Source organism: Dysidea avara, chromosome 1, assembly GCF_963678975.1.
Source record: "Dysidea avara chromosome 1, odDysAvar1.4, whole genome shotgun sequence".
NCBI classification, from domain to species: Eukaryota; Metazoa; Porifera; class Demospongiae; order Dictyoceratida; family Dysideidae; genus Dysidea; species Dysidea avara.
This window is the reverse complement of record NC_089272.1, coordinates 5,445,173-5,463,707: the sequence shown is the minus strand read 5'-3', so window position 1 is coordinate 5,463,707 and position 18,535 is coordinate 5,445,173. Positions and strand designations below refer to the sequence as shown.

The window sequence follows — 18,535 nt, the reverse complement described above, 5'->3', positions numbered from 1 at the left end:
AGCTGATATCTCTACAGGGTGATTTTTTGTAGCTGACCTCTCTTCAGGGTGATTTGTCTCTAGCTGATCGCTCTACAGGTTGGTTTGTTTGTAGCTGAACTCTCTACAGGGTGATTTGCTTGTAGCTGAACTCCTTACATTGTGTCTAGTTTGTAGCTGATCTCTCTGCAGGTTGATTTGTTTGTAGCCGATCTCTCTACAGGGTAATTTGTTTGTAGCTGAACTCTCTATAAGGTGATTTGTTTGTAGTTGATCTCTCTGCAGGTTGATTTGTTTTAGCTGAACTCTCTACAGGGTGATTGCTTGTAGCTGAACTTCTTACATTGTTTCTAGTTTCTATCTGATGTCTCTACAGGGTGATTTTTTGTAGCTGAACTCTCTACAGGGTGATTTGTTTCTAGCTTATCTTTCTACAGGTAGATTTGTGTTGATTTGTTCATTGCTGATCACTCTAAAGGGTAATTTGTTTGTAGCTGAACTCTCTCCACAGTGACTTGTGTGTAGCTGAATTCTGTGTAGCTGAATTCTCTAGAGAGTGACTTAATTGTAGCTGAATTCTCTACAGGGTGCATGACTTGTTTATAGCTGAACTTTCTTCAGTGTGACTTGTAATGTTCTGAATCTCTATAGTGATATATTTGCTTAACTCTCTACATGGTGACTGTCTTCTTGCTGAACTGTCTATAAGATTAACTGTTTGCAGCTGAACTCCCTACAGAATAACTTGTGATGTAATAAAATTCTATAATGGAGTAAATAAATTAGCCGAATGCTCTATTAGGGTGACTGTTCTATTAGAGTATCTCGATCTCGCATTTGCTACACGGAGTTGGCTTTCGAATCATAACTCAGTGGTTTGTAATCCGATTCTTCTGTACTACTGCAAGGACTTTCTATGAAGATTATTCCAGCTATACGCCGATTTTCAGCTCATTGCTCTAAGCGGTTTTCCTAGTAGGCGTGAAAACTAATACTTTTTTATTCCTAAAAATCGATCGCGTAATTGTGACACAGGTTGGGTTTTGTGTCATATCTCCGTGGTCTTTATCTCGATTCCTTTCAAACCACCAAAAGGCACTCTTACTATGGTTACTCCATCTACATAGCAATTTTCAACTCATTCCATGAAGCGGTTTACCCTGTAGGCGTGACAACAAATCGATCTTGTTTTACGCGAATAATCGGTCATAACTCCTGAACCATTCATCGGATTTGTACCAAAGTTGATGCTAGGATTCGCCGTTGGACTCCCTTTCTGTGTGCCAAATTTCAAGGCGATCGGAGTACGCGTTTGCTTGTTATAGCAATTTTTGCAAGTGTGCGAAAATACGAAGAAAAAAAAAACGAAGAAAAAAAAACGAAACTTTGGCCACTCGTATCTCGGAAATGGCTTGAGTGATTTCCTTCAAATTCGGAATATAGACTCCCCTAGCTGGCGGGCAACTCTGCAGCAAATTTGGTTCCATTCGGATGAGGTATCACCGAGATACAAATGTGTGAAAATGACGTTTACTTTCTTTCTGTCAATATACTCACGGTGTGGCGCGCCGGCTTCTTGGGCCGCACGACACACTATTGTGTGTCTTGATATTAACAGTTTGATAGTTGTGACATAACATAAACTGGTGAACAATATGTTGATCAGTAACATCAACAATGTACACTGGAATTTCCTTTCATCTGCCTACATAAAGTGGTACATATTGTATACTACATATAGTACACAGTATTTCATAACAATGATACTTCAAAAGGGAAATGTCAAATAGAGAATATTTGGTAAGTTAAAATGTTATTAGAAATGTTTACTGTTTAGTACAGCTGCATATACATGGTATAACCTCAGCTATGCAAACAACCCCACTGTTGTTGGACAAAACATTTGGATAATTGATAACAGCCATAACAGTTTGTTTTTACCTGCACCCATAGAAATACACTATCATCCAATATTATCCAATTAAACACAGACATTTTGAAGTTCAAACAAACACCACTCAGCTAACAGCAAGGTTCTTGGGTAAAAACAGAACACTGGATTTAAGCAATAAAGTATATTATTTACAGAATAAAATTATAATTATTTAAGTGCAGTCATAAAATTGTGTTACGTATACAGTATCAGCATGGTTATACTTAGCAGGTGGCTTTGCATCATTTATTACAGTAGTACTCTCAGAGCATTAAGATCCAGCATCCTCATGGTATCCACAATTGTATTGCTAGTAGGGATGGGGGATTATATCAATTGTGGGATTAATTGTGAACATTGTGATGTTATACGCATTATAAATAATCATGATGTTGTGACATCACATGCAAATGCGACTGGACTGCAAGAACCCCAAATGTAAGAGCACTGGAAATTTCACTTTATTACATTTTCACTATCCAAATAGCCAAAGGAATGATTGACTAACATTTAAGCTCTAGAAGCCAAGAACTTTTGAAATTACAGTGCTATAAAGTGGGAACAACAGAAAAATTGATTCGTACAGTGACAATACAAAAAAATGTACTACAGATGCTTAATTAAATGACCAGAAAATATGAATACAGTACTCTACTAAGACGCAACTTATACCATTGAGTCCATGAAAAGGTAAATCCACTGAAAGAGTTTTCTCTTCCAGGTGTGTCCTACAACCAGCGTGACAGTGAAAATGTGACAATAAAAAAAAAAAAAACCGACAACAACAACAACATCGAACCACTCATTTAATGCAAGGCAAACTAAAGCTCATATCTTCTGTCTCATACTTTCACAGTATTATGCTCAATCTCTGTGAATACTGACTCTGGTTTGTAATTAACAAGTAAACTGCATATTACACATAGAAGTATCTTCTCTCAACAGTTTTATAGGCTTTTTCACAAATTCTCTCAACAAAGCCTTAAGGTGCTGCTCATTTTAATTCCCGTATCTATTGGACATGCCCCCTTTATAATCAAAGGGATCTACTCTTTCCATGGTAGACTACAAGGCCTGTTGTGCTGTTTTCCAGCTGTTAAATTCCTGAAAATCCTAATGGGAATGCCCTTCATAATGTTTGTAGAGAGTCACTACCTGTATTTAAATGAAAATAAAACTACTTTTTGATCGAAATCTTACCTGCGCAGAAGCATAACACAGGTTTTATGTTTAATACTTTTCCTCATGTGGGTGTGTATGAACAAACATAGATAAGTTGATAGATACGTACACACACATTTTTTCATGACAACAACTCCAGGGAAACCAGGTGCATGCTCACAGCCAAACACGCCTGGTATAATTAGTTGGACACTCCTTGTGCCTTGCATCATTTATGGACTCTTGTATATAGTGCAGGATGTCATCAACTTTGATATCATACAGTACTGTATAGTAGGGATCGATTTGCCAGTTCATGGTGAACAGACTGCCCGTCTTCATAACTTATACCAATCGTGAGCTATGATTGAATAAATAAGCGCCTGCACTGTTAACTGAGGTGGTTATAGCACACTTAATCAGCAGCAGACCCATGGGGTGCAGGCACACTTTCAGTATACTATGGTGTATAAAGCACACAAGACAAGCAGTGTGACTGCATATTGGTGTGCATGACACTAAGATTTGTAAACGAAAAGCCATTTTCTGCTGCTATAGATGATTCTAGTGTTAAAAATTAGATATTCTGTGGCATCTCTTATCAATTTGATGTAATAGGATGGTTATAAAATCATCATACTATTGATGTTATGTGTTATCATACAATACGATAGTAACTGTATAGTAGGGACCACAAAGGAGTAGGCATGGCCCACGAAATAATATCACCCAAATCCAGCCTCAATTTTCTCTGACGACGATGAATCAGTATTGGTTAGGTAAAACTAAGCCCAAACAAGCTTTCAGATCGACCTGAAACGCTTTCAACAAGTTGCTACGGAATTTAAAAATATAAATAATATATTCAATGGAATTTTCTACTGACTGAGAAACTGGCTGACTGATGCCTTCAGACAAGCGTAACTCAATAACGGCTAAGGCTACAGGCTTGATTTTTTCACTGTTTGACGTCGCTTTGGCCCAACAGGTGCCTTTTGGCATACCGCAGTATGTACAATGCATTCTTCATGGACTTACCAGTGTCCTCCTTTGTGTCACATTCATCTTTGCTGACAGTGAAAGGTGTCGATTTGGCGGTAGCACGTGATGGCTTCCCTTCATATTGGAAATCGTCCATATTTTTCATAGTGGCTATTTTGATTGCAGAGGTGCTTTTCAAACAGTTCTTGATTTGTACTGCTGTGTAATGGGTTGAACATAGCTGACAACAAAGCGTAATGGATACTTCACTTTTCAGACAATAATTAATATAATTGGGGCATGCGACACTATTCTTTCTTTTCTTATGTGCGTAATGGGTTGAACATAGCTGACAACGAAGCATAATGAATATTTCACTTTTCACATGGTAATTGATATAGCTGGGGTGCGCGGTGCCATTTCAGATATGGCATGCGTGGGTTCATTAGTCATAATAATATTATTTACAAAGAAAGTTAACAAATAAGTACACAAAAAAGATTTGGTATTTTCAACTAGAGTAGGGACCATAGCACATTGATAAAAAGTACTGAAACAAGTTGTAGTAGTCCATGATATTAAATCACCGTAAAACAATAAGAAGTGTTATATCCCTACTGTGCATTTCTGTTATGGTATCTTGAGCACAGTAGGGATATAACACTTCTTATTGTTTTATGGTGATTTAATATCATGGACTACTCCAACTTGTTTTAGTAGTTTTTATTGATGTGCTATGGTCCCTACTCTAGTTGAAAATTCTAAATGTTTTCGTGTACTTGTAAATATAACTATAAACTTATTTTGTGCTAAGCCATTGCACAAACAGTTAAAATCAATGCACAAAGTTGTATCACATTGGCTCATAGAATTTCCTTTAGATAAAACACATTCAAGTAATAAAAATATTATGTCATCAGAAACCAGACAACATTACAGAAATGAAAATATTGTAACAGAGATGAAAATTTGTGCATTGATGATCAGTGAGGCCAGAACATGTCTTAGGGTAGAACATGTAAGCCTTAGTTGAGTGAAATTAAAACCCTCAATCAAACTCCAGGCTTGGTGCAGACATGGGGCCAAGTACATGTAAAAGTACTTAAGTAAAGTACAAGTACTTTTGAGTTTTTGAAGTATAAGTACAAGTACTCCAACTGAAATCACAAGAGTACTTAAGTAAAGTACAAGTACATACCGGAAGTATTTAAGTAAAGTACAAGTACAGTAGCAAAATTTATGCAGCCGTGCATAATAACTTAAGCTTGAGGTACAAACATGCAAGGTATAGTTTTTATATTCACAGAACCATTACATGGCACAAAAATAATCTCTAAATTTAAATCAATATAAGTCTACTCTACTTAGGTTTAAATTCTTTTCCTGCGATGTTAAATAACCACTTAATTGGGGCAAATGATACAGGTACTGAAAGAACATCTTTTGCCAAAATGACAAGGTAAGGATATGCTTTGCGATTATCCTTCCAAAAAGCTTTCAGGGTTGGTTTTTTTTGGTACACATGCATGGGTTTACAAATAGTCATCAAGTTCAGCATTTAAAGTAATTTCAGTTATCACAGTTGAGTTGTCTTCTTCACAAGGAGTGGTGTCTGACGTAGAAGGATACATGCGCTATAAATGATAATTTCTTACCAAGTGCTACCACTAATTTAAAAAGCCCCTCGTTACAGTAGTTGCATGTAGCTTTACAGCCTCAAACTTCAGGAATTGCAAGGACAACATGTACTTTCAAATTTTTGTCAACCATTCTCTTCTACTCTCAATATGAACAACAGCATTGTTTTATACCAGAATTTCAATGAGAAAAACAAATGGTTGTGACTACATGATACATAGTAAGGTTGTAAAAGTATGAATGAAGTTGAAAACTACAACCTCATCAAATTCATTTTCATTGACGCTCACTGTGTACAAACTACAATGTTTGCGGTACAAGTACTTTAAGTACTCAATCACTTGGCAAAACACTTGAGTATAAGTACAAGTGCATTGCAGTAATTAAGAAAGTATTTAAGTAAAGTACAGGTACTTTCAAACTTGTACTTAAGTGTACTTACGTAAGTATAAGTACTCATGTACTTGGCCCCATGTCTGGCTTGGTGATATAGGTTTTACATACATTTTGAAAACAATGTTTAAGTAGAGATTTGAAAGCAGTAAGTTGCTGACCGACTAATGGTGTGGTGTACTGTTTGTAGATTGTTGACATTCCAGGAATGTATTACGAATTACAGAAGTGCAGATGATGTAGTATTTCACAATAATACTATGACATTAATGACAAGTGGTTGAATTTGATAATAAAAGCTGTCACATGCTATCCATCCGCTCCTGAATGCACAAGTGTTTTGTTCAGCTGCACATGTATGATCACACTATTATTAGTGTGACTAATACGGTGTGCATACTACTCTTATAAGGATGTGTCAGTTTGGACAACAATATCACACCGGCGTTAGTGTGTTGTGATCACTACTGCATTTACAGTGTGTAAATCTATTTGCTATAGACATCCTTTTTTCCAAGTTAACTACAGCAGATATAGTGCACCCATCATGGACTTGTTCTCCTTTGTGTCCCATTTCTTTCTCCATTACCCTGGTCAATTAATAAGTGAACCAGTGAACTGGGTAAATTTCACCTTTATTCAAAAGGTAACTTTACACTATACATCAATTTGATATAGTAGGGTTGGAATGAATGTACAACAAGTTGATGTTGTGCTACTTCTAAAAACCAGGCGCCATGCAAGTAGCTAACTCATCTGGAATAACTATAGACAGTATATACTACTATGAATTAACCAACTATGTATTACTACTTTACAATATGGTAGTTTGGGTTGTGCAATAATATAATTAGCTATTTCTCGTAATTCATGAAATATTTGTAATTCATTCAATTACGTTGCTATGCACTGCTAAGGAAGCGTTTGTTAAATAAACCGCTTTTACCAACATATTACGCACAAAACTATCTTCTAAACTGTTTTATAGTGTGACTAACGTGTTTTTTCCCACAAATTCTCTCGACAAAGCCTCAAAGCTGCTCTTCATTTTCGTTCGCGTACGTAACGGATACGCCCCCTTTCAACTCGAAGCGATAGGCTATTCCTGGCAGTGTACGAGGCCTGCACCGTTGTTTTTCAGTTGCTACATGCCTGAAAACCTCAAGGGGAAGGTAGTCTGAGGAAAGTCACCACACCCATAGTTCAGTCCGCCGAAAAGAAACCACCTCAGAGCAAAGTTCACCTGTGCAGAAGTTTAATACAGACTTCATTTCACTTTTACTTCTTACGTAAAAGCTGCTTTCACCGTTATTAAACGATTTTGCTCACGTGGGTGCGTACGGACAAACATAGGTAGATAGGTAGATAGATAGGTACACACACACACTTTTACGGAAATAATTACAGTAAACCAGGCGCACACTCACAGCCGGCCTTTGGCCGGCTGTGGGCGTGCGCCTGGTTAAAAACATCCACCAAAGCTTCTTTTGAAAATGTTAAAGAAGTGTCGATGCTTTGTTACAAATGTCATGTCATGTCAACAATTAATGAACATAATCAGTGGTTCTTAGGGGTATGTACACTGTAGTGCAAACTCCTACACTTTGTTATACTGTAGCTCCAGCATAACCATTGTTTAAGCTACAACTACACAAAAAAGGAAAAGCAGTTTGCACAAGGAGTGACAATACCTGTGTAACTGGTTTAACAAGTTAGTATTCATGGTAACAAAGCAATGGTGGGGTAAAGCAACAATCAAAAGTTACATAGCTGAATGAGGCTTAATTTGAATTCTGTTTATTTTAACTGTAAGGGTTTTTGCCTGCCCACTGCCCAGTAAGCCCTAAAACTCGCCTGCAAAGCTTATCATGACAGAACTACTTCAAGACTCAATGATTTAAGACTCCAATGATTTAAAACAGCATACACCTTTTATACCAGAACATCAGGTGACTATATTACAACATCAGATGACTATGTTACATCATCAGGTGACTACATTAATGAATGTTTTACATGTACAATAACAGCAAACTCAGTAAAGTCAGGTGCTGCTGCAAAAGTGAGGTCAGCTTTGTTACATATCCCCTCCGATGATTAAGCTTGACCCCGAGCTCTGGTTGTCATTTGATTTCCGGCTCCATAAATTGTATGGGGAACATCTTGAACCATCTTGAGGAACCGATGATAGTCTGGTTGTGCCTCTTGGTGCTAACTTGCGCTTTCTATATTTAATTTTTCTTCTTTGAAGGTACTGTTTCAGCTGGTTCACCAGTTATCTTTAGTTGTGGTTGACTCTATTCTACCCACTTGGGTAGTTGTCCAGGTTTAGATCTTTTATTTCCATACCAATAGTATGCACAAGGAAATGACAATGGACAATTCTTGACTCTCATTTGGTGAACCTGTAATGGTGGATCATCTGGGAAATACACTTTAACAATGGTCACATCTGGGTCATTCCTTGAAATAACTCGAAAAGGGCCACGCCAAGGCTGAGACAGTTTGCGTAATTTGCCAGTCTCCTCTGAAGGGAAATAAACAAACACCCAGTCCCCAACTTTGTACCTTGGGTTAGTAGCTACCTTGTCATATTGATGTTTGTATTTATGCTGAGCTTCCCAATTTTCCTTTGCTGCCATAGTCCTTGCTGAAGAAAGCATCTCAACTAATTGTTCTCAATAATCACTGATGTCAACAGGCTGGTGTGAAATGGTTGGCACTAGTGTTGCTTCGGTTGGCGAGCGGAAGTCAAAGCTGAACAATAAATAAGAAGGCTTCTCACCTGTGGAACTATGGGGCATGTTATGATAGGCCCATAAAGCCCCTGGAAGGTAAGTGTCCCATTGAGATCCAAACTTAGCTGCCTGTTTCCGCAGCATTGCTTTAAATATTCTGTTTAACCTCTCTATCATGCCATCACACTGTGGATGATGGGCAGTTGTATTCAACTTTTTAATTACTAGTAGCCCACAAACACCCTGCATTAAAGTTGACAAAATAGTAGTTCCTTTATCAGACAATAAGGCTTCTGGTACTCCACATAGTGGTACAACCTCCTCTGCTAATAGTCGAACTATTCTTTCAGCCTTCTGATCCGGTGTAGGAAACGCCATAGGCCATTTTGTAAATAGGTCTTGAAAAACTATTAAATACTTGATTCCCCTAGTGGTTAGAGGAAGTTCCATAATATCAACTCCAACAATCTGGAAGGGATGATCAACAGAAATTGGCTTCAGGGGTGGAATTGACTTCTATTCCAACAATCTGGAAGGGATGATCAACAGCAATTGGCTTCAGGGGTGGAATTGATTTCTGTTCTGACCTTCCCACAACAGTACCTGAGGGCAGCTTCTAGCATAATCCATTAGGTACTTATACATTTGGTTCCACCACCACCTTCTAGAAATCATCTTAAAAAGTTGTGGACCAGAAAAATGACCAGCTAGGACTCCAGCATGACGTTCTTCCATAAGCTGTTGCTTCAGTGAGGTAGGACCACTATCTGAGGTAATTCTCCTTGCTTAGAATTCAAACAGCATAGTATATTGTCTAACATGGTAAACCTCTGTGCTAAGGTGATCACTTCTTGTGCCTGCTGCCCATTCTCAGGTAACACACCATCTCTTAAATACAGTATCAGCTCAGGATTTGCTAACTGTTGTGAACTAAAACTATTAGAATCAGTTGTGTCATCAGCGGACTGTTTATTTAGAAGATCAACAATATTTTCTGGTATCCTGCTTGAGGCAATCTTGTCTACTTGTACTTCTAGTTCTCCATCCTCTTCCTCAGGTGCAAGTAAGTTGGGCTGATGGGAAAGTGTATCAGCATGACAATTTTCCTTCCCAGCTCTGTGTATAATCTCTAATCTTCCAACACCACTACCATGAATCATGCTCCACCATCGAGCATGCTTGCCTGTGAGATTAGGGGTCTCCAATACTGCCTTTACCGCAGCATGGTCTGTGTAAACAGTCACTTGGTGTCCATACAAGTAATACCGAAAGTGGGTGATTCCCCATACTACTGCCAACGTCTCCAATTCTGTAACTAGATAATTCTTCTCAGACTTTGAGAGAGAGCAACAATATGCTAGGGGATGCAACTTCCCAACATCTTGAACTTGTGATAGAATCACGCCCAATCCCAAAATACTTGCGTCCATCTCCAGTACAAAATTCCTGGGTATACAATAGGGCTGAGACGGACTATTCGAATAATCCGAAGCTTCGAAGCTGACAGAGGCTCCGGATCTGCCAGTGCCCATTCGAATATTCGCACGTTTATATATACGCATGCGCACTGCGCACAAGTTTAGAAAAGAAAATGGCGTCAGACAAAAGCGACCTGGGCGTGGTTGGAAATAGAACAGTTTCGGACGTGTGGAACTTTTATAAGAAACTTCATGACCGTAGGAAGGCCATGTGCACTATTTGTAAGAAGGAATTCGCCTATTTAGGCGGGACAACAAACCTCCGGAATCACCTCGCGTCAAAACACTCGACGCTTTACTGTCCGGACGTTGAGACGACCACGACGGAGAGTAGGAAGGCGTCTACCCTTGATGGATTCGTGAAACCTGCGAAATGCAGTGAAGCACGTGCAAAGAATATAAGTGACAGAGTGACTCATATGATTGTTCAAGACCTACGCCCCATTCGAACTGTTGAATGTAATGGTTTTCGTAACTTGATGAAGTACTTGGAGCCAGGTTATGTCTTGCCAAGCAGAAAACAGTTTACCGCCGATGTCAACCTTAAACACGCAACGTGTAAACAACGCCTGAAAGAGAGGCTAAGTGAGGAAGCAGTGTTTATATCGTTAACCACAGATATATGGACAAGCATCGCCACAGAAGGTTATATCACCGTAACAGCGCATTACATTGATAACAGCTGGGTGCTACAGGCTTTTGTACTGGAAACCTTACCTTTCTCAGAGCGGCACACGGGGATAAACATTGCACAAAAGTTGAAGGAAGTTGTGGAAGAATGGGAGATTGTAGATACTGTCAGGATGGTTAGTCATGACCAGGGATCCAACATGAAGGCCGCCATGGAAATTTTGCATGATGAACTAAACTGGCAACACTTGCATTGCACTGCTCACTGCCTTCAACTCTGTATACTAGCCGGGTTTACAATCAACTCCATTGACAGGCTACTTGCTGCTGCGAAGAAGATCGTCACACACTTTCATCACAGTGTAGTAGCATCTGAAGCACTTAAACAGAAACAAATTGACATGAACATGTCTGGTAAAAAATTGATCAACAGTTGTGTCACTCGATGGAACTCGACATATGAAATGTTAGATCGCCTGTTGAAACTCCGGTGGCCTATAAATGCTGTACTTTCAGATAGTAAGGTAACAAAACCCAGTGATAGATACTTGGATTTAAAATCTGAGCAATGGAAACTAGTTGAAGAATTGGTAGAAGCTTTGGAAAACTTTAGTACTGCAACGACCTTTTTGAGTTACGAAGAGAATGTGTCAATGTCAGGTGTGTTTCCAATATTACATGGTATGCTTGACCAGCTAGAGCCAGATGTGTCAGATTCTGGTGTAATCAAGCAATTCAAAGAAATCGTGTCATCAGAAATCTCTGAGAGATTTGAACTCAATTCTCTTCATGCTGGACACCCAATGCTATTGACAGCTATTATTGACCCTCGATTTAAAAATCTTACCTTGGGTAGATACACAGAAACCGAAAAAGAAACCCTAAAGAAAGGAATAATAGAGCTGATGGAGATGTATAAAGAATGTGAGCATGATTCACACGAGCCTTCTCCATCTGAACCTTCTCCATCTGATGTAAAACGACCAAAGAGATTGACTGCTTTGGACAAACTCCTTGGTGAGGAATCAGCAGTAGCAGAACCCTCCCTCAGCACAGAGTTGGAAAAGTATCTGGCTGAACCTCCTCCACCTAGACGAGACAATCCACTTATATGGTGGCAATTGAATGCTGGTCGCTTCAAAGCTGTTTCAAATGTGGCGAGACGACTACTGTGCATGCCAGCTACAACCACTTCTTCAGAAAGAGTTTTCTCTACAGCAGGTTTGACAGTCACTAAGTTAAGAAGTTCTTTAAAACCAAAAAATGTTAACGCATTAATTTTTTTGAACAAAAACTTATCCAAGTTATCATTACATTAGTAGTGAACTTATCCTACTTATCATTACATTAGCAGTGAGTTGTGTGTTTGTACTATAGCTATTCAACCCACTGTATTGTAACTACCGTTTTGTATTCACCGTATTGTACTAACTATTCAAACTACTGTTTTGTACTAACTATTAATAGTACTGTATTGTACTAACTATTCATAGTACTATTACTACTATATAATATTATTACTGGTACTGTTGATGTAATGGAAACTTCTTTGTTTGCATCCTGCTGCCTGTAATTGAATACATACATTGTTATAACAGTATACTCAATTGAAAGAAGCTTCGAAGCTTCGGTAGTTATCTTGGAAGAAGCTTCGAAGCACTACTTGAAAGATTCGTTTCAGCCCTAGTATACAAGTTCTGGTGCAGTTATTAAACAAGACTTGAGATGGTTAAAGGCAGACTCACATTCTGTTGTCCAGTGGTATAGTGCATCCTTCCTTGTTAGGGCATACAACAGCTGTGCTAAGGACGAGTAGCCTTTGACAAATCTCCTGTAATGTGATGTTAACCCTAAAAATTTCCTAAGCTCTTTCAATGTTGTAGGAACCGGAAAGTTTTTCACTGCTTCTATGTTCTTAATATTGGGTTTAAAACCACTAGGAGTGACAAGAAGTCCTAATACTCCACTTCTGAACAGCAGAACCTGCATTTCTTCTTGATTAAGTTTCAAGCCTGCCTCCTTCAAACACTCAAATACTCTTTGCAGGTTGATTAAATGATCACTGAATGTTCTGGAAAACACAATAATGTCCTCCAAATACACATCCACAAATCCCTGTACAGTGTCCTTCTTTAAACCAACAGCAAATTCTGCATTAACCTTTGAAAAACAGAAGGCACATTCTTGATGTCAAAGGACATAACACAAAATTCATACAATCCTCTATGAGTCACAAAAGCTGTCTTCTCCCAGCTAGAAGCACCCATTCTGATCTTCCAGTAGCCAGACTTCAAATCTAACGTTGTGAAGTACTTGGACTGACCCAATTTGTTTAGCAGATCATCTATCCGTGGCAGCGGAAACACCTGCATTGAATGCTCTGTAAATGACAGAAAATCTTAATGAGCCATCATGCTTCCTTACTAACACTATGGAGCTTGCCCATGGGCTCTTTGATGCCCGTATAACTCCTTCCTCTTGCATCTTGCTCAGCTGTACAACAATCTCCTCTCAAGCTGCAAATGGAACTCGTCGTGCTGCTTGCTTGATAGGAGTCACACCATTAGTGTTTATGTTGAACTCTACCAGACTGGTCTCTCCTCTTTCTCCTTCAGCAATCGAAAATATGTGATGATACTCCTCTAGGGTGGTAATGCTCTTTCTCCTTCAGCAATCGAAAAATATGTGATGATACTCCTCTAGGGTGGTAAGTAGCTTGTCCATTTCTGCCAAAGACAACACCTCAGAATTAGAAGAACATGTCACCTGTTTCCCTAATTCTTGCTTCCTCCAGTGAATGGGCTCATTTGAAAAAGTTCGAACATTCATCACACACGAATCATCCTTCCCCTCAGAATGATGACTACCAATCTCATCTGCCTTGGAATGAATCAGATTAACTTTAGCGGCCTTCCCCAAACACATACCTTCCTTAAGCACCTGAGTATACAAGCTAGTGTTAAACACAATAATAGATGCACTACCACTTCCATCATTCCTTATTAGACAATCATTTACCATAAGTGTGTCATGCTAGGACTGGTCAAGTTCTAACATAAGGTAAGTAGTATTTGTTGACTCCTTAACTTCTACCTGAACCAAGGCTGAACTATCAGCAGGTAAGCGAACAGTCTGGATAAGACTGATCCTGGCTTCCTTGTTCTTTCTCTTCTTCACCTTACTCTGATCTGTAGCTGGAAGAACTGATTGGACATCAGGATGGTAAGTAACAATATTTAGCTTACAACACACATTCTCAGAAAGTAGCAATGCAACAAGTGCATCTAACTTAACTTACACTTTTTCACACATTGACTTCTCACCAAACTTGATCTGTAAGTCTAGTTGTCTATCCAACTTCAATGGTTGGTGCCCATAAGTACAAACGGTTCTATCAGGTGCTTTAAACTGCTCCCTTTTAATTCCACAAGCTGTAACAATTTCTTGGAATGCAGTTCCACTAAGTATCGTAATGTCAGAGCCAGTATCTATAATTCCTCTGATTGGTAGTACCTCAATCTGTACCTCAATGCTCTTAATCTGTGTAACTTCCTTACCTTGGACTGTGGACACTGAGGCCTCAATGGGTGGGAAAAAAGAATCAACCAACTTTGAAAAATTGTTTGTAGATATCTCTATGGGTTTGTCTTCAGTTCTGACTACCCAGTTTTTCCTTCCGTGACTCTCACTCTTGCTAGCTTTACAATCACGAGCAAGGTGATCAGGACTATCACATACATAACATCTAACCTGCCTTTGAAATGGATAATTGTTTTTCTTGTACAGTAGACCCTCGGTTATCCGGCCCTCGTTTATCCGGAACCTCGATTATCCGGAATTGAAAATGACTGTTCTATTAGAGTATTTTGAGTATAGGTGTGCGTTCTATTAGAGTACTTCAACGGAGCTCTGTATATAAATGTATGGGCTTCAATTATCCGAACTATTCACTTATCTGAACACTTTTATCATTGCCTGAGAACAAAGGGATTCGGATAACCGAGGGTCTACTGTAACCCTTTTTTGTTGTTGTATCCTGCCGTTGACTATTTATGTTAGTCTGTGGGTATGAAAACTCTTTAGTATATTGTTTTTTCCACTTCATTTCTGCGAGCTATTCTCTCCTCATTTTTTTGCACCTTTGCAAAGCTCTTTATAGCTTGGGCTCCGGAGATAGCTGTAGCTTTACTAACGAGATCAATTCACAGGCCATTCTGTAGTTTACCATACAGTAACACATCTCTAGTTTCTGCTGACATACAGTAGGGTCATGACCAAACGTCAGCTGAAATGCTGAAATGTGTGTTTCAACCTTCTGATGAAGTCAGAAACACTCTCAGATTCCTTTTGAGTGATGTGTCTAAAATCTATAGCTCACAATGTTTTACTGCTAGGATCTAATCATACTCTCAATCCAGAAATAGCTAACTTGTAAGTATTATGTTCAGTTTGACTCATCAGATTCCACTCAAGTAAAGCTCTACCACACAAATATCCAGCCAATTGCATAAGCGCTTCACTATCAGTCCAGTTATTCCATGCTGCAGCTCTTTCCAATGTTGGTAGCCAATCATCAAAACGGGTTTCAGCATCTTCCCAAGTGAAAGTATCTATTGGAGGGGCTTTACCTCGATGCTGCATTGAAGTATCACTCAATGAGACTGGGAGAGCTGCTTGTGTTACTGAAGGGCTACTAGAGATAGCAGTACTCATGTGCATCCCAGGGCATGGTACATTCCAAACTTAGGGCATCATTGTAGACATAGTCCTTGCAGGATTACTAGAGACAATACTAGGTAGCCCTGTATGAAATGACACAAAAGGTAAAACAACTGGTTGGGGGTACCTGTAAAGGTGGACCTGACTCCATTGTGGTGGCATATGAGACTACCCAAGTAGCTTAGATGACGTTGTGACTCCATTGCTGGCAGGCTTGTCAACAACAGTGGTTACATGCTGAGGAAGAACCCAAACTGTTTGATTGGGAAACAAGGTATCTCTGTGGAGATCAATAGTAGAGGAGGGTAAGGGCCCGCTAACATTAGTGGCTCTGCTAGAGTGTCCAGACAACACAGTCTGCTCAGTTGCAAGCGACATAGTCACAGCACTCTTCGTTCCTGTCTGTTTCTATAGAAACTCTAGTTCATTGTCCTTCTCCTACAAAGCATAATCAAACTCACGGATCTGATCACACATGTGTTTCCACAACTCCTTAACTCTAACCGTAGCCTGTAGGAGTTCATGTTTAAGACGTTCCACTTTGGAATCTGAAGAATGTTTTCCGGAATCTGAAGAATGTTTTCCTAACTGTTCACGTTCAAAAACTAATTTAGTCAACTTTTCCTCAGTTCTAGCAAGTGATTCTGTAAGCTGCTGGTTCTCAAGAGCCAGCTCTGTCTCTCTCGCCTCAGTCTCGGCAAGTAGCTTGGTCAGCTGCTGATTCTTAAGGGCCAGCTCTGTTGCTTTCTCCTCAGTGTCTGAAAGCAAACACTTACACTCCATTAAAGCTAACCTCTGTTTCTCTGACAACTGTCTAAGTGAGCAAACTTCAGCATTGGCATTCTCCAAGGCTTCATGTAATCTTGTGTCAGTAAGTTCATCCAACACACTCTCCCTTGAGCTTGCCAATGAGGGACAAGAACTAACAGGAGCTAAAGTTGGGCGTCTATCTGGCACTGAAACTTCAAGGAATGCTCCACCTTCATCATGTAGCTCTAACCTCTGTAGTCCACCTGAAACTTCCTTCATTACTAGTTCCACATTTGCAGGATCCTGCTCCAGTTCCTTTAGTTTCCCTTCCACCATGACTTGAAGGTCAGAGCTGGTTCCAGTGACAGGTAAATCTAAAGATTGAGCCAATAAACGCCATTGTTTAATGTCAATACACCTATAAATCAGAGGATAAACTTCTCTGTGGCCTGAAAGCTCCATTTCTGTCCTAAACTTAATTGACAAATGTCCACTATGGCCAATTTATGGACTAAGCTAAAGCCTTATTGCTCACTGTCTGTAAGGGAGTCTCCTCCAGTAAAGTAAGTTAAGTCTTGTCCATTCACTCCTATCTCAGTAGGACCTCCAAATGTAAGGGTTTTTGCCTGCCCAGTGTGCCCCAAAACTCGTCTGCAGGGCTTATCGCGACAGAACTACTTCAAGACTCAATGATTTAAGACTCCAATGATTTAAAACAGCATACACCTTTTATACCAGAACATCAGGTGACTATACTACAACATCAGATGACTATGTTACATCATCAGGTGAATACAAATTGTGACTGTCTCTGGAAAAACCGGTCTTATCGCCCATTTAAAAGTATCGAGAAACATCAGTTTTAAATATTCTGTGTGTTGTAGCTGGCCAATGGTGGTAGCTACGCATACCAAATTTTCACACGTTTCACAACAATTTCTTACCTTCCTGATCATCCACTGAAGAAGTAGTCAACAGCTACGTTTCCCGCCATTTTAGATAGTTTTTAAACCGAGGTTGTCTGTATCAGTCGAGCTCCAGAGGGGTGGGAGGCGGGGGCCCTGGAAGGCGGGCAAGATGGTGTTCAAAAATTGAAAAGAGACGTGCTGGGATGAATTAGGCCAAGTTATAGGCCATTCAGGGCTCAGAACTGGCTAAAATGAAAGGAAATTTACAGCACAGGTCTTTGTCCAACACCACAGAGCTGTACAGCCACACACAGCCATCTCCTGGTTGGCCAGGGCTCCATCAAGACCCCAGACCACTCGTACGGCTCGCCACTGTGCTCTAGAAAAGCAGCCAGCAAAAGCAGACCACTTTACTCTGGTGGACTGTGGCAGTGAAACTTGATAGTGCATTCATTAAGCTTTGTGTTTGTGTGAAAAAATCAAACTTCCTGTCTTGGGCGATAAGAACGGTTTTCGTAGATCCAGTCACAATTAATGTTTTACATGTACAATAACAGTAAACTCAGTAAAGTCAGGTGGTGCTGCTAAAGTGAGGTCAGCTTTGTTACACAACCCTAATATCATACAGTACAATAGTACTGTATAGTAGGGACCACATAGGAGTAGGCGTGGCCCACGAGATAACATCACCCAAAAACCGGCCTCAATTTTCTGTGACAATGATGAGGCAGTATTGGTTAGGTAAAACTAAGCCCAAACAAGTTTTCAAATGGACCTGAAATGTTTTCAACAAGTTGCTACGAAATTTACAAAAATATACACTGGAACTTGTGTTATGGTCACCTGGATTAAGCAGTCACCTCTGCATAATGGTCAAGTGGTCCCAAATATTTTCCCATGCAAATATATGCATTGTGATCTGCATTAAGCGGTCACCTGTCTAACGCGTATAACGAACAATTCGTCTTTGAATCACTGTATACGTAACTTTCTCCTTCGTATAGTAGTCACTACCTTTTATGGTGGATTGTTAAGCCAATTGCCTGGTACCACAGCACCGTTTCAATTAATGCACAATTATCACACTTCCTGCCTTTCAAGGAATACTATATAATCTATCAGGCTTTATTGCTTAAGTGTATTCAATAGCTATAACCAACATTCATAGACTCACCTTACCCTTTCTGTACTATTCAGACTGTATTGTGGTTGGCATGAGCCTCTTAA

At 39.6% G+C, this 18,535-nt stretch overlaps 1 protein-coding gene and 1 long non-coding RNA gene across 3 annotated transcripts in view; one reads left to right on the top strand and one right to left on the bottom strand.

Annotated features, from left to right (window-relative positions):
* Positions 1–18,535, top strand: part of LOC136254613 (uncharacterized) — a 522,347-nt gene that overhangs the window by 466,631 nt on the left and 37,181 nt on the right. The gene's annotated exons all lie outside the window — the stretch shown is intronic.
* On the bottom strand, positions 14,998–16,862 carry LOC136241511 (myosin-11-like). The gene is made up of 2 exons (XM_066032738.1): positions 16,155–16,862; positions 14,998–16,088 (listed from the first exon to the last, which is right to left on the bottom strand). The coding sequence occupies exons 1-2, from the start codon at positions 16,860–16,862 to the stop codon at positions 16,059–16,061; spliced, it is 738 nt and encodes a 245-aa protein (XP_065888810.1). The 3' UTR covers positions 14,998–16,058.

Excerpts from the sequence above, each read along its gene's own strand:
- LOC136241511 (XM_066032738.1), bottom strand. The coding sequence starts at position 16,862 with ATGGAGCTTTCAGGCCACAGAGAAGTTTATCCTCTGATTTATAGGTGT. Across the intron at positions 16,089-16,154 it reads ATGAACTCCTACAGGCTACG|GAGAAGGACAATGAACTAGA; the intron begins GTTAGAGTTAAG and ends TATGCTTTGTAG.